Source organism: Haemorhous mexicanus, chromosome 19 (assembly GCF_027477595.1).
Source record: "Haemorhous mexicanus isolate bHaeMex1 chromosome 19, bHaeMex1.pri, whole genome shotgun sequence".
In the NCBI taxonomy this organism is placed as follows: domain Eukaryota; kingdom Metazoa; phylum Chordata; class Aves; order Passeriformes; family Fringillidae; genus Haemorhous; species Haemorhous mexicanus.
The window spans coordinates 8299819-8316438 of record NC_082359.1 but is presented as its reverse complement, the minus strand read 5'-3'; the positions used below and the strand labels follow the sequence as shown (position 1 = coordinate 8316438).

Below are 16620 nucleotides of genomic sequence, written 5' to 3'. Positions count from 1 at the left end.
GTCCTTCTAATTGATGAGATGGAGGGACAGCCACATTTTTAACAGATCTGTCTGCTAGAGGATGTGCCCAACTAAAGGTCTGAGTCTCTCCTGCTAACAAAGGGGGAATAGGAGATTCCACGGTGCTCAGAATCTTACTTGGTTCTGAAGTGCCTTGCTATTGTTAAAGGAAATGTTGAGTCTGGATTTGGTTTTGGCTCTAGAAAGGAAAGCTTCAGCTCTTTATATTCATAAAAGAAAACCTATTTAGAAATGAAAGACACGATGTTGCATGGATAGCCTATAACATACAATTAATCAGGGATTTATCAAGGACAAATAAAAAGAATTAGGTACCACATTCTCTGGGGGAAGCAAATCAAAGGATGAGATAGCTTTGCAAAAGAAAGGAGAAATGAAGATAAATAGCAATTGCCAATAAATTTGAGAAAATAAAGATGTAATGTTAGGGAAAAAATATTGGCACAATGTTTTATTTAAAAGCGGTAATAAAAACATTGCTTACTTTGATTTCTGCCCTTTCTGGTTTATTGTTGATATAAAGATAAATTGACTCAGACTTCCAGGAGCGGGAAAGCTACAATCTACTATTACAGGCACTGTAAAAACCAGCTCTCCTAGAATAACTGATTCATTATTAACAAGATTGGCTTCATTGCATGTGGGTATTTGTAGGAATTGGCTGTGACCTAGGGCTGATTTGAGCCCTGACAAACCCCCAGCAGGACCCCTGGGCTTGCCTTGGAGAAGACAAGGATGCATTTGGCAACAATGTGCTGCTTTGATCCACCTACAGAGCACGTTTAAATTACCACACATATATAAAATTCAGATAATATATAAAGACAGTGGCCAAGTTTTTGAAGTTGTGGATCAACCTTCTTCAATTTACCTTCCTAATACCACTGACTGCAGCAGTGCTTTTCTGGTTTTCACCAAGGCAATGTAAAAAGAAACCAAGTTTTGAGACTCAATTTTTCTTCAAGCTTTCCTCTCCTTTATGCCAAAATTCCATGAAAGAATGAATGTCCCTGTCCCCTGATGTGCCTCCGGTTTGTGCTTACGACTACATTATAAGGTGTTAAATTACACAGTAAAAAGAGAAATGAGGACAGTGATAGAAGGTGCCTTTATACAGCAGAAGATCATCCTTCAGTGGAGAGACTGGTATGAATCAAAATTTGAATTTCAGGAACCCAAGTTCTGAGTTTACAGCTCGGGCTCATCGCTCCTCAAGGACACAAAGCAGAGGCGCTCTCTGGTCATGCTTAAACTTCAGGTCACACCCACATTTCTCCTTAGCAGCAAGAGCTTCCCAGCACCAAGGGGGGCCAGGGGAAGGCAGGGCTGAGCCCTGGGGTGGGATGGGATGGGATGGGATGGGATGGGATGGGATGGGATGGGATGGGATGGGATGGGATGAGCAGCAGGACGTGCGTCACACTGCTGAGCACAGAGCACCGGGATCGCTGCTCTGCTCGCTCATAATTTAATTATTCACTCCACTGAAAGGCACTGAGACAGGCTAGTGGGGCCCCAGTCTGCCATTTCAGCAGGATGGAAATAAGGCAGGCTCTCCTGCAGTACTGGTGTAGTGTCAGGGAAATGTCATGCTGCTGTAGTTATTAACTGAAATAAGCAGGAAAGTAGAGAAAAAAATGCTTGTGCTAACATACTGCCAATTAACAGAGCAAGCAAAGAAGTTCTGTGTGGACATCTGAGTCTGGTTCCTTTAAAAGCTCAGAACTCAATTTTCACAATTGTGTTTAAATAAGTAAAAATCCCATTTGTCACCAATATGATTTTTAGTCTGGTTTGCTAAGAAAAAACATTTTGTGGGATCATGCTGCCTCCATTTGTCTATCAGTCTGCTTCCCTCTCCATGCTCTCCCTTCACTCTGCTTGTTAGATTTCAAGGACTGCTTCTAACTGCAGCCAAAGCTCGGCAGACAGTCAGAGGTCTCCAAAAATTGCATTTCTGTGAGCGTCACAGAAGCTGACATCTGGGAAGAAAGTGCCATTAAAATGTTCCTACTGAGAGAAGAGGTTTGGTGAAAGATCAAACACAAGAGTCCTGTTGGAGCTCTCAGAGACCACCCAAGAATTCACTTGTGGGTTGCCAACCCACAAGAAATTGAGTTTTCTTGGTTTAGCTGTTCAAGGAAGTGAAGACACATTTTTAGGACTAAATGTGTTAATTACTGGGTGTCCAGGTGTGTTGGATGCCTGGCTGTTACATACACCACTAATTAACAATATCCCACAGTTAACCTGAGGACACAGGTAAGGGGAGGGGATCAGGGGAGCAGAGAGATGAGCTGTCACCACAGATAAGGACCCAGCACAGCCCCCCTGGAAATGCAGGCCAGGTCTCCTGGGTCTGGGACTTGGATTTCAGCAGCTAAACATATTTTCTTGACCCCTTCTGTCCCCAGTTCCAGTTTCTGTGAGCTCACACACTCTGCTTCTTGTCAGGGGTTAGTGGCAATGATGAGAACCAGGGTAAGTGATAAAAGAGTGTGTTTTCTGGTCACAGATTAGGGGATTCCTAATGAAAAAATGAGGATCCCATTTAAAACTACTTTTCCATATTACAGGAAATTCACATGGAAATGCCTGACTTGCTGGATTAGCACTGCTACCCTTGGAAAGGGAGAACACAGGCTTGGAGGTGAGGCACCCTGACAGCAAGACACAGCACTCCATGCAGCTCTGCCTCTTTCCCCTGGAATTAATAAAAATTAATCCTTCTGATTTCCTATGGTAGGAGTGCTTCTCCCTCCCCACCTTTGAAAGGAATATCAAGCAAGGTATCATCCTAAAACCCACGAAGCCTCATGAGCAGAGGAGCAAACAAAACCTCTCTTTTTAACAGGGAATCTGTCAGTTCAGCATCTGTCAAAATACTTTTGAAAATAATCAACTTCTAGTTTCCCAACCATATGCTGAGGCACTGAGGAGCCACAGGCATGCAATATCACCCATCAAACAGATTAGAGGCATCTTCTTCCAGGGACAAAACCAGAAGATCATACACTGATTTCTGCTTCTAAAATGAATTTCCATCCTGAAGTATCATTTTGCTTTATGACAGTACAGTGTGTGTCAGCCTAGTCATGTCTAATTGGTGCTGATCTTGCATGAGCTGTCCTGTCCTCTGGGCCTGGTTCTGACTTTGCTACTCAGTGCCATAAGGAAGCCCCACAAGAGCTTTTCTCTCCTGAAACTGGTCTACAAAAAACCTATCAACTCCAAGTTGAGATGCACTGTCAAACAGTGGTATGGCTGTCCCAGAGTGACCTGTTAAACACACCACTGATTAGCAATATCACAATATCATGTGGGGCTGCCATGGGGAGCTCCACCTCTCCTTAGGGCCAGAACAGCTCTGCCATGAGTTGGGCACAGACCCTGACCCCAGCTCACTCACCCATGAGCACTTCCATCGACTATAACATGGAAAATTTCACACTGGCCTCATTCTCCCACAGGCTCCACTGTGTCTCTTTGACTCCATTTGTGCTCCAGCTTCTTGTCAGGCTGATTAAAGGCTGAGAGATGCCTAAACAAGTAGTCCTGTAGCATATGCAAAAATCCTTCTGCAATGATCATCTCCTCCTCTGAGGGCTGCATCACTCACCCTGTGGCCCTTGGCACGCTGGGCTGCTCCATCCCAGCTTCAAAGTTAGGGCCATGTCTTTGTTCCCTCACAAATATTTCTCCTCCATTTATGCACATCTTTTGTTCACTCTTCTCATTGTGCAAAGAAGAACTGGAAATTCTCACTTTGTGAACTTTTTAATGAGTGACAGAAAGAGGGAGACAAAGAATCCAGTTATTAGGCAGATCAGGTTCAGAATGAATCACAGAAGAAATTCTTCCTTCCATGATCTCATCTGAGAGGGCTCTCTGCAGCCTGGCTTTGAATTATGTGGGCCTGGAATGGGAACGTAGCTGTGAATATGGGACCCTTACCAAGCTGCCTCTTTCAGGAAACAGAAGGTTTTGCACACAACCCCACTGGATCCAGGCATTAGAAAAGGCACTTCCCGTCCGGAATTAATTTTCTGTTGAATGGAAACGCATTGAGCCAGATGGATCTATTTCAGGAGGAGCATCATGCTGGCACAGGTCTAAAATCAAAGATTATTGGGCTTGTGTATTCAGAGCAGGAATAGCTGAGGGTGAAATGCTCAGTGCAGGTGCTGCCATGGTCACGTCTGTGCCTTTGAAAGGAGCACCCCACAAAGGATGTGTTGAGTGGGCTTGCCAAATGTTAAATTGAAGAAATATGTGGCATTTGTAATTAATACCTGCAAGCATTTTCACTGCTCCTTGTGATACTAGCAGTGAATAAACAAAAGATATTTTTCAACTGCTGAGAAAGTTGCAACTTCTGGCAGATGCAAAGTTTCATTAAAGAGTGATGGAAATGACTGGCAGATGCAAAAGTTCATTAAAGAGTGATGGAAATGACTGGCCACCTGGAAGAAAGGTGGCTTCAATGGAGAATTTGGCTGCCCACATCCCTGTGATGGTTTTGGAAAGTCAGCAGCCTAAATCCACAGACCTGGGTCCTGGGGACTCTCCAGGTGACACACAAATTTTGTAACAGAACTATCTAAGAACAAAATGGTTTCCATAAGAAAGGCTAGCACAGGCTCACACCCAAACCACCCAACCACCCATTTTTCCACACCAAACCCCCTCATTGCTTGTGAAAATTGAAAGCATCGACTCTTTCAGCAGCTGGGCAGCTCAGCATTAGGCTGTGTAATATCTCCAAAACACTCAGCTCTCTCTCCCCTCCTGCCCCACTCCCATCTGCTCCAGGGAGCCACCTGCAATCCATCAGCAGGTTTGAACATTAACAGCTCTGGGCTGGGAAATCTGCTTTTCCTGTTAGAGGTGTGAACAGTGCCTGGGCCCTGCTCTGGTACCACAGCCAGCACTCACCCCCAGCTCACAGCAGAGCCATGGGTGCCAGCATTGGCCACCAGCTGAATTCTGCTCCTGGCAGCCACCAGTGGGGCTGAGTTTTGCAGATACAGAACTTTGCAGCTATCAGCAGCCTCATTTTACACATGGCTGCATGACCAGAAATCTGTCTTGCAAGGAACCCATGGAGCAACTGCAAATTTTCATCCTGAGGAAAACTAACCTTTGGGTTATACAATGCTGTTTCAATTGGGGATATTTTTAGTCTTATCACTGCCTTCAGTTCAGCATGCACAGGAAAGAATACCACCAGTCTTTGCTACAACACAAGGCTTGCTTGAAAATGAGTTAATATAACAAAAAAATACATTTTTATTTACAAAAGCTGTTCATCCTAGAGGCATATGAGAGCTGTAGAAAAAAAATAAACTCAATTTCTAAAAGGGCAGTAAGGCCCCATTGCCAAATAAAATGCAAAACCAGCATAAAAAATCCAAATGAAAAACAACCAATTAACCCTACCACCCCACCAAAAATGCTAGGGGGGAAAAAAAAAAAAAAAAAAAAAAGAAGCAGCAAACTTCCCCAGTTCCCCAGTATTGCAAGAAAGGGCTTTCCAGCTGTCTTCATGGATATCTTCCAAGAGAAACAAAATCCTGTGCAACAAACCCCCTTTTCCTGTGCAAGTGGTCCTGCAGTACCACGGGCAGTGCAGCCACCATGAAGTGCTATTCTGACCTGGTCTGAGAACTTCTTTTTGCAAAAACAGCACAAACACAGAAGCAACAAGAGCCCCCAGGATTAGGAGTCAGAGGCAAAAAACCCACAAAATTCACCAGATCTCTGCTAGAAAGGGGAATCCTTCCAAAACCTCCCAGGAGGAAGGGCCCTGTTCTCAACCAGTCTGAAGCAGCACAGGGACACAGCAAGGCTTCATCCTTGGTACCACATACACATCATCATAACTACCAAACCTGCTCCTCATCCTGTGGCAAAAATGCCTTCACTTGGCCAAATTTACTACTGGAGTTACTGTACTGATAACTACTGACTGTGCTGATGCCTCTGGATCAATAGCAAAGATTAATTTAGGCAACTGATTTCTACAGGACCAAGTGCACGGGCGAGCTGAGGAGAATTTGAATCATTGCTGCAGTGATAAAACCCTGCTGGAGGCAGTCACCCTGTGCAGGCAGCAGTGGCTGTCACCCCCCTCACTGCCACAGCACAGCAGGGCTGGCAGCATCTGCACTTTGCTTAGAAAGCAGTGCCACTTTTGCACCTGGCTTGGATTCCCAGCTGAACACAAGTGCTGACTCAACCACAGACATGGCAATTTCAACAGGAACAGAATCCAGCAGCACACTGGCAACCCAGAGAGCCCAGCCAGCTCTGTGCTGTCAATCCTGTGACCCACAGCTCCTTTCCACAGGGCTGTCTTGGCTTTGCACAGGGGAAGGAGGTGTCAGGAGCCTGCTGGGGGAGAGCAAGGCTTGTGCCAGTGCTGTGCCATTCTACAGGGGCTGCTCAGCCCGGGGGAGAGCCTGCTGCTGCAGCAGCCTCTTGGGCTTCTTGCTTAACCTGCAGCCCAGGAGGTTGAGACTGGAGCAAATGCACACTAAAGAATCCCAGAAGCCAAGCAAGTTCCTTTGGTTATCCTCACCCACCAACTCTGGGTTATTTAAATGTGATTCCAGACTCTGGGATTCCAAACATTGTGCTGTCAAACAGGTAACACTCTCCTGTGGTACTTTGGCATCCATAAACTCTGCCTGACAGAGCCATTTTTAAGTAGCAGAAAACTACCAAAACAGAAGCTCTTTTAAAAGCCTTTTCCTTGGTTTAGTTGTCTTCATCATTGCCCACTCTCCCAGGATGACATGCAAATTACAGCTCATGTATTAAAAGTATAAATCAGACCGGTGGCAAGTGAAAGTGCTTCTAGAGAATGGCTCCATGGGAGGTGATACCAGGCTTAAGATATTCAGAAATCTATATTCTCACCTTCTCCAAAAACGTTTTGCTCATTTACTTCAACAACTCTTCAGCCCCCAAGAGAACTCTGCGTCCACACTGCGCACGATGACAAAGCAGAATCACTCTATTGTCTCCTCAGCTCCCCACCCTGCTGCTGCCCTCAGACTCTCCTTCAGAGCCAGCAATCAAGGACACTTTTGAAGGAAAAAAATAAACCAACAAAAAAAATAGGCCTTTTACCATTTGTCAGGATTCTCAAGACCAGCCCATTTCTGCTGCATTTTGCCCTCAATGGGGATACAAAACAATTCATGGCCTCAGGCTCATCCTTGGTTTGTGAGAAGATCCCTCAGAACAAGTCATCCAAGTAAATGAAACACAAACACAGAATTGCTCAGAAATGAAATGGCCTGACAAGTGCAGTAAGAGGGGCTGGGAATGGTGTGGGAGCTCCTCTGGAGCACCCATTCCACTGGGTTTCCCAGAAAATGTGCTGCTGGATTCTGCATGCACAACAAGGAGTCCAGCTGAGCTAAACCAGGTGAAATAAAAGTTAGTGTGAAGAACTGCAGGAAGCAAAGTCCCCTTCCTCACTGTGGGAGAAGAGCACCAAACCAGAGGGATAAGAGAGCAGAGCTCAGCTCCAAAATACCACTCCCTTGGCTATCTACAGATGTCCTTGGCTATCTACAGATGTGGATATCACAGCTTGCTTCATCTGGACCTGTACCAGATCAGGGGTGTGATGTCACTTCAAGAAGTAAGGATTTGAAAGCCCAGCAGATCAAACTGAGAAATAACCAACAGAACCAAGGCTGTCACCTTTATCCCCAGCAGCACTACCATGTGTTTAAACTCAAAATAACCCCAGCTAAATCAGAGGGCCCTAGACCAAGTTGAATCATTGCTGCCTTCTGTTGAGTAAGTCAAGAAATCTTGGCTCAGGAGATGGCCTTGCACTCTTTAATCTCCTACAGGACTTGCTGAGTAAGCAGTAAGTGCCAGTTGTGCTGTATCTTGTCTTCAAAACTGTCTGGAGAACCTGGATATTCCAGAACACCTGAAAGGATAGAAACTCTAGGGCAGAAAGACAGTTTTAAAGCTGTTTGCACCTGCCCTGCTGTCCTAAAAATGGGTTTTGCCTCCACCTGTGAAGCTTTCAGGTATTCACAGGCATTTCCATGGCACCACAGCTATGAGTTTTAGGAAAAGCAGACACATCCAATTAGCATTTGGCTGGTTTAGCTCTGTGCTCTCAGGAGAAGATGACTTTGGGTCACTGGGAGGGTTTCTCTGGCTTTCTCTCTCAGGAACTGGAGGTGTCTTATTTCAGAGCACAGTTTTGATCAATAGGACTCCAAGAAGGTTGGAAGCTGCTCTGTTGTCACTGGCTCTCTTCCTTCCTGTTATCCAGAACATCACAGGCTCCTTTTATTTTCTACTTTTCCTTTTTCCTGTCCTTCAGTGTGTTGGTTTAAACTAAATGATGCTAATGACTACCAAGAGAAACCCCACAAACAGCAACAATAACAAAAAAGTATGCTAAGTATGCTGAGAAAGAGAAACTGAGTGCCCATTAGTAAAGTTAGAGAGAAGCATAAAAAAAAAGGCAGATTTGTTAAACATGACTCATTTATTTTCCTTCCTTTCACAAATCTTAGCATTTCCTTGGATAAATGCCACACATCCAGTGTCTGGAATCTCATTCCAAAATGATGCTCCTGGTTCAACTGCTACCTGCCTTTATTTACTAAAAGATCAAACAAACAAACAATAAAACTCCCTAAACTCAAAACTGGCTTCACCTCTCTCCATCAAGGGTATTAAGTTAAAGCCAGGTTTTTTAATCCTCTGAACCTGTGCAGGGGCTGTAGGTGTGCAGCCACCACACTGCAGCTCCTCTCTGGGAAGATGACAGACCCATATTTGCTTTTCCAATTCCAGCTAAATGTACAAAGAAATGGAAAGATACTGAACCAGACTACAGCTGAAAAGGCAACAAAACCAACATCAGGCAAAGGTTTCCTTTCTACCTCTGTAAACATTGCTTTTAATCTCATATGGTACAAATGATTCAAGTTCCACACAAATGAGTCAAAGATAAAATTACATGATTTTTTTTTTTCCTGTCAAAATACACTTTCTTCCCAGCTACAAAGGCAAAAAGCAAAAACATTACATAAAAAATAGTTACCACTATATGAAACACAGAGTAGAGGGAAAGACTTTAAAATCACTGATGTGCTGCTGGAATGGAGACTTTTTTTTTTTGTATTTGTCAATATTTTTCAGAGCTGAGTGCAATTGTGTCTGTTTTACAAAAGAGAGCTGCCCTCTTTTTTAACTAAACTTTTAGAACTTCTCTTCCTAAAGTGCCTAAATAGAGTAATTCTATTTCAAATATTACCTTATATTTATATAGAGGCTATCCAAATATTGGCTCCTTATATTTTCCTTCTGCTGTTTTGGGGAATAAGACCTTGACCTTCCTGAAAGCAGTGATTGTGAGTTCCCTCAGCTGCATAAATCAATACTAATACAACCAAAACAAGTGTGATGGGGAAATTGGTCTGTTGGACTTGACCATCACTTTGCAACACAGAAGGTCAGGCCTGCATTGGTAAGTCAGTGGTGACTTATGCAAGCTTGAGAAAATGACCCAGCACTAGAGAAAACACTGTGTAGTAAACCAAGAAAGGGCAGCCTAACTTTAAAAAAAAAAAAAAAAAAAAAAAAAAAAAAAAAAAAAAAAAAAAAAAAAAATTAGCACTTTTCCCTTATGCCTTCATGAGAACCAACCTTGCTCTTCTTTAAAAATGTGCTAAAAATGAAACCACATGAAGAAAAGCCCATCACCAGAAGGAAAACACATGGCTGAGAGCAGAGCCCACAAGTGAGCTGGTATTTCTGGAGATATTTAGGTGTTAATTTTGCCAGATGTATGTTAGCAGCAGACCATAAACACACAAAATAGAAATAGTTATAGAATGTGTGGGTATGAGAAGGTGCAGTTTCATTGGTGCAAGGCTGCAGTCACACTAAATGTGACCTGTGCATGTGTGGCTCTACCTCTCTCCTCTGACAAGGAACTGCTCTTCAGCTGCCAGCTGTAAAAACTTCTTTTTGACAATGTGGACAAGTGATAGGGACATTCACATGACTCTCTTGCAGCCTGCTCCCAACCCTTACTTCCAAACGTGGAAATTTGGATCCATTTCCAAACAGTCCAGAGCTTATGAAGAATAAGCTGCTCTTTAAAAAATACTACTGTAACTTTTACCTATGCAGATTGCCAGGCTGAATTTGAAATGCAATCACTTGGCTTCCAGTGCACTCTAAAAATCAGGAGTCCCAGTCAGCAGGAATCACTCCTCTGCACCCAGGACCTGCTGTTTCCATCATTTTAAGCCTCTGTGCTGCAATTATGTGAATTGTCCACTTCTTCCCCCAGCCTCCTCCATGAAATGCATATGTAATGTAAACCCCATTTATCACACTGGAAATTGCTATTGCATTTAATCTTCCCAAAGAGACCAAAATCAAATTATGATGTGTAACAAATGATAACCTGTCAAATTCAAGGGAATACTCCCAACTCATCCCTCCACATCTAAAACAGAACAGGTCAAAGGGGTCTGGGGTAGAAGACATGGGTAGGAAGACATGATGTGAGAATACATAATGAGAAGATGAAAGCTCTCTAAATCTTTGCAGATTGAATGAAATCTAATTACATGCTGTATTGATTGTTGTGTATTACTGGAAAGAGACAGTGAAAAGGGAAAAAGGCAATTAGACTGAAATTGTAGTCTGACCTTCAATTGCTTTTGGCATGAAAGGTTATGCTCTACTTGGGACATCAAAAATTCTTTATCCTTTATGGTGAATCATTAGCAACAGACTTAGATGCAAAACTGATTAGGGGAAAAATTCAGTCAATTCAATTATTTTTAAATTTTTCCCTTTTACAAAAAAAGTAAAGGCAAAGGAAGAAAATACTAAGGTGTTATCATTATGACATTTAATGAATTGCTACCAAGTCTAGCTGGTATGAGTTCTGTGAATGACAGTAAAATATATCTGTCAATAGCAATACCACAGCAAAAATAATAAATATATATATATATAGATTGCTCAACTAGGTCTATAATAACTCTGTTTTTGAAAATAAACATTGTACCCAAGGTCAAACACCAGGAGGTAATACAAAGTCTCACCAAGAAAATTCCACTGACACGTTTCATTGCTTTCCTTTCCCTTTACATGCTCTGTTCATTTGCTTCCACCAAACCCAGCAGCAGCTGAGGGAAAAGAAAGCTTTCAGAAATACCATTTCTCCCAAGTTGATAAAAAACCAGAGCATGAGCCAAATGAAAACTATTGTTTGGGTGGATGTCTGCACGACTCTGCAGGGATCGTGGCAATTCTCATTCATCCCATTCTAAACACTCTTGTTCTGCCAAAGATAATGGCAAGGACCAGCTTTGTCCTGACTTTCATCCATGGTCCTCTGTGTTCTGCACACACCTCCTCAGGCACTGCACTCACTGATTTCATTCAGACTGGAAAGTTAATGAGTTCTCAAGTGATCAGTTTTGGGTTGCCTCTTTATACATTTGTAATGTTACTGTGCTTCTTTTCCTTGCAGAAGGCACACACTCCTAAATAACAGTTCCTTGATTGTATGTAAACAAATATGTGTGACAGAAACAAAATTCTGTGCAGCTGCAAGGCTGGTCTCTCACAGAGTGGTGCCTAGAAAATCCAGGTAAGTTTTACGAGTTCAGGTCTCATCTGAGTAGAAGAGAAAAATAAAACAGAAGAGCACTGAGATATTACCAAAAATATACTTAATAGTTAGCTCTAAATTTGCTGATCTCAAAGATAAAGGATGAAGAGCAGAAAACTCAAGTACTGGGCTGGGCTGACCTGCTGCAATGATAGCATTGAGCTGGACTCAGCCTCCTGGAGCTTTGAGGGGTTCTGGGTATGCAAGGAACTCGTATTCCTCCTGAATAAAACCTGTCTACCTGTGTCTGTCTCTCCACGTAGAAGAGACTTTGTCCCACCTCATGAAAAAGTGACATCCAAGACAGCCTCAGTGAGCTCTCTAACCTTGAGATCAGGCAGCATGTGCAGGACTGAGAAACCTGACTCAACCCTGAGGTGAAGCTGCAGAGCTGCAGAGCACAGAGTGTTTGTGGCACAGCAGCCCTGCTGTGTGACACAGCACAGCCCTGTCAGACAGGCTCCCCTGGATCCCAGGGCTGCCCATTAATGACACAAATAATGAGTCATGGTATTACAAACAGAACAGCAGCCAGCTAAACCCAAATACAGAGGCTTGGTCCTGATTTCACTTACAGCAATGCAGCTCTGATGATTTCAGTGAAGCATCTCCTAATTTCTTAGGACTTTTTCCTTTTGTTGAAACATGATGGGGGGAAAAGAGATTTTTTTCAGAATGATGATGAAAGAATTAATCTATGTTAATGTACCACTGTGTAATAATAAGAAACTCAACAATCACGTCAGAGAAAAATTAAGGAGAAATAAATAGGAAATTTTAACAGCTCAGCTTGAAAAACTTTCTGTATTTTCCTGTGTAAGAACTTCCTGGAAAAGAAAACTGTCTGCGCTGTTTGATATGACCTGAAGAAGCAATGTAACACTAAGTTCAAATAATTTCACCAAGAAGATCCATATTCAACAAATGGAATTAAAGAAGATGAAGAAAAAAGCTCCCAAAAAGAGGCATGCTTCACAGAGAACTTCCAGTCATTGCATGCAATGGTGCCTGCCTAGCATGGCAAGGGCTCTGCTGATTCTCCAGGGGATGCTGTGCTGAGATGAACACAGTCAGGGAAATCCTTCCCAAAGGCTCCCCTGTGAAGAACACCAAGAACAAGTCTATTTGGATCAAAACCCCCATTCACTGAGCTGGAATGGATATATCTTGCAGAGCAATCTCATTTAGTTTGTGAACTTTGCAGCTTGGTGGAATTCACGAGAATGAAGAATGTAGGATTGAAGAGGAAAATCAAAAGTGTTCAAAATATGGTCAGAAAACACAGCTGTTGACACTTTCTCTCTAATTCCTGAATGTGTGGGTTTGGGACTAACACCCCACTGCAGGTTCTCCCTCTCTCTGCCCTGTTCATCCAGAGTAGAGCGTGAGGGGATGCCTGTTCCCTAACACTTGCTGGCACAAACTGCACATCACCATAACAGCCTAACTTAGCTAGATTTATACATTCATTCACAAAGTAGTAATAGGAAACATACTTTATGCTAAGCCTCCTATTTGTCTGCATTTTGAGGCTACAGTAGCCTTTCTTAAATCAATGTTACAAGTAAGATTTCCACAAGCAGCCTAGAAGCACATATTAAACATATTTACTCTGAACATTTTATTTGCTGGGAAACACTAAATGTTACATTTATATTATAATCTCATGCAAGGTTCACTCCTTCAGCCTTTTCTTGTCCAAAACACTGCTGTATTTAATCACATACTTATTTCTTTGATGTCTCACACTTAGAACTTTATAAATCCATGCAAATACAAATGCAGTAATTTTGAAGAATTAGTTTCTATATGAAATGTTATCTGTCCTATTACAACTTTGATGGCTGTTTTAACTACCATGGAAGGGTTCTTTGCTTACCTAGCAATATTTTTAGAGGCTGGTGAATTAGAATGGTAAGCCATAAAAAGAACTGGTGGATGCTTCCCCTCCTCATCAATGACAATAACAAACTTAAATGGCAAAATCATTAAGGAAACATATGGGTGCTATGTTTAAACAGACCATTAATAGTGCACAATGTAAGAACTCAGCAGAATGTTTTTAAAGTAACTCTGAAACCAAGTATATGACTTCCAGCTATAATCTAACACTGTATTTGCTATACAAACAACTTCCTATGCAGAATTAATATATCCAGGCAAACTGTAAAACCTGGTACAGTTTGTAGGGACTTCCTCTGATCCTGAAACCCCTGAACTGCAGCCTCCTGAACTTTGCACCTATTGAGGAAGTCCTGACTTTGGAGCAAGAGTTGGCAGAGAGGCAGGGTGGTGGTGGGAGGCTCAACAAACCCCTCCAGAAAACCCCGCATCACCTCTTGCCCTGGATTTTCAGCACTTCAGCTCTGGGGTCGGTGCGAGCAGTGCCCGGGCTCCCCTCCCCAGCGGGGGGACACTTGGGGGCTCTTGCCCATGCTGCAGCACCCTCCCGGGGCACAGGACATCCCCTCCCCGCCCCTCGTACCATTGAGCTGGTTGTAGACCACTTCCTCCAGGTGGTCCAGGCGCTGCAGGATGGACTCCCTGTCGGCCAGGCTGCCCACCTTGGCGCCGCGGCTCCTGGCCCGGCGGTCCGCGCTCCGGACGATCTGCACCAGCTCCTGGGAGCGGTCCTGGATCCTGCAGTACACGGAGAAGAGGATGATGCCCACGAAGACCAAGATGTTCACCGTCAACAAAGTTTTGATTTTCCGTGCCACCGCCATGGGAGCCGCGGGCGCGGTGGCGGGGGGCGCATCCAGGCGCGGCGAGCGGCGGCCCCGCGGCCACCCGGCGAGGGGCGCGCCCGGGGCGCGGAGCGGAGCCGGGGGGAGCGGAGCCGAGGGCAGCGGAGCCAGGGGGAGCGGAGCCACGGGGAGCAGAGCGAACGGGAGCGGAGCCGAGGAGAGCGGAGCTGTCCTTCAGCACCGCCGCGCCGCTCCCCGCTCCGCGCCCGCCGTCGCCCCGCGGGGCCCGCGCCGCGGCGGGCAGGGCGGCATGGAGCGGGGCCGAGCGCTGCTGCTCCGCCGAGCTTCCTCCTCCTCCTCCTCCTCCTCCTCCTGCTGCTCCTCCGGCGGCTCCCGCTCGCCCGCCCTCGCTCGCTGTCCGCCGCCCCAAACGCAGAGCGCCGGTGCGGAGTGACGTGCTCCGGGGGATCTCATCTACATGCACACGGCGGAGCCGCGCCCGCCCCGCTCCGCGCCCTGCCCGGCGGCCCCGCCGAACGCGCCGGGGGCCATCTTCCCGCCGCTGCCCACCTGGAGAGCGCTGGTCCTGCCCACGGGCAGCTCCCGAGGGCGGCAGGACCAAGGTGTCCTTGGCTGCGGTGCAGCCCCGGAGGGGAGGTGATGCCCCACCCGGCTCAGCGGTGGAGAAGAGATGAAACAAGTTCGCACGCTCCCCAGCAAGAGGGAGAGCTGGTAACACACTCTGCTCAGTGGGTTTCCCAGCAGCCCGAGCACGGCGCTGGCTTGGGATCCTACATGGAAATGACATGGTTGGGACCACATGCACAGGCAAGAGAAGTTCTTGCCAAGCATCCATAGAAATATAGACTCATAAACTAGTTTAGCTTGGCAGAAATGTTTAAAAGCCCATCTGCTCCAAGCCCCCTGCAATGAGCAGGGCCATCTTCAACCAGATCAGGTTGCTCAGAGCCCTGTCCGAGCTGACCTCAAATGTTTCCAGGGATGGGGCATCCACCACCTCTCTGGGCAACTTATGACACCCTCATCAGAAAATATTTATTCTTTATGTCTAGTCTAAGTTGATAATCTCTCAGGTCATAACCATTAACTCTTAAATCTCAATACCTATGGGCATTAAATATGCCCTTTCAACAACTTCTCTGTTCATGTTCACAGCAATCCTCCTTTTAGACAAAAAGATATACCCATCTCACTTAGAAGGTTGCATACCACAGCATATATCCTGGTGCTGGGAATTTTTCTCCTTTCATCCTTCCTTCTTGGTTTCAGGACCTGCCAAGTCAAAATCTAGCAAAGGTTACAACCTCCCTGAGTTCGTTGAAACTTGGCAAATCCTGCTCAGGATTTCTTGAGATATAAATTTTCAGTGCTGGTCCTGCTTCTGACCCTCCTGCTGCTTACCTTCTACAAGGCCCCTGAGGGTGCAGTTACTTGGAGAAGATGTGTTTCTTCCTAGAGGAATTCTCTTCTCCCCTGGTCTTTTGAGGATCGCCAGTGAGACCTGTGTTGAGCAGAAAAAACCTAAACTGGAGTTTCACTATCATCTAATCTTATCCCTGGAAGAAGATGCCACAAGTCTCTGCAGTGTCATCTCTTCCAAGTATGGAAATATGTACAGGATTTTGTTATTTCCTACATTACTGGATTCTAAACACAAATAATGCCGAGGTGCAGGATGAGATCTTTCACTCAAACTGCAGCAAAACTCTCTTAGTCACTCAGCAGAAGCAGCTCAGAATGTGAAATTTTCCAGTGCTTTGATTATTTCAGTAGTATTTTTATTGCAAATCACTCACAGCATTACATTTTCCTAGCATATAACAATTTGGTTTAAGAAAATATTGAACTAATGCTCAAGTGCAGCTTATTTGATGGCTCCACAGCATTTAATATATTATAGCAACACCTGCTGGTCTTGATATGGTTAAGAATCTGTTACATCCCTATTTCTATTATAAACTCCAAGTTCTCAAGCTGGCCACAAGAATTCAGATTAGATTCTGACACAAATTTATAGTCTGTCCCAAGGCTTGTAAAACACCTTCAACATTCTCAGAGAATTTACCAAGTTTTGATGAGGATTTTTTGCACCACTGCAGTTTTAAACTGGCTTTCACAGACATGATTTCATCCATGACTGGCTTAGCTGAAGGAAATCACTTTTTACCTAAGTAAATTTCTTAAATGGTCAGCTTAAAATATTCTCAT

At 44.5% G+C, this 16620-nt stretch overlaps 1 protein-coding gene across 1 annotated transcript in view; it reads right to left on the bottom strand.

Annotated features, from left to right (window-relative positions):
• GALNT9 (polypeptide N-acetylgalactosaminyltransferase 9) overlaps window positions 1–14475 on the bottom strand; it is a 128080-nt gene extending 113605 nt beyond the window's left edge. Inside the window, exon 1 of the mRNA XM_059863625.1 lies at window positions 14190–14475. Within this exon, the coding sequence (XP_059719608.1) occupies window positions 14190–14430 (241 nt within the window). The 5' untranslated portion in view covers window positions 14431–14475. The remainder of the gene's footprint in view (window positions 1–14189) is intronic.
• Between the last annotated feature and the right edge of the window lie 2145 nt (window positions 14476–16620).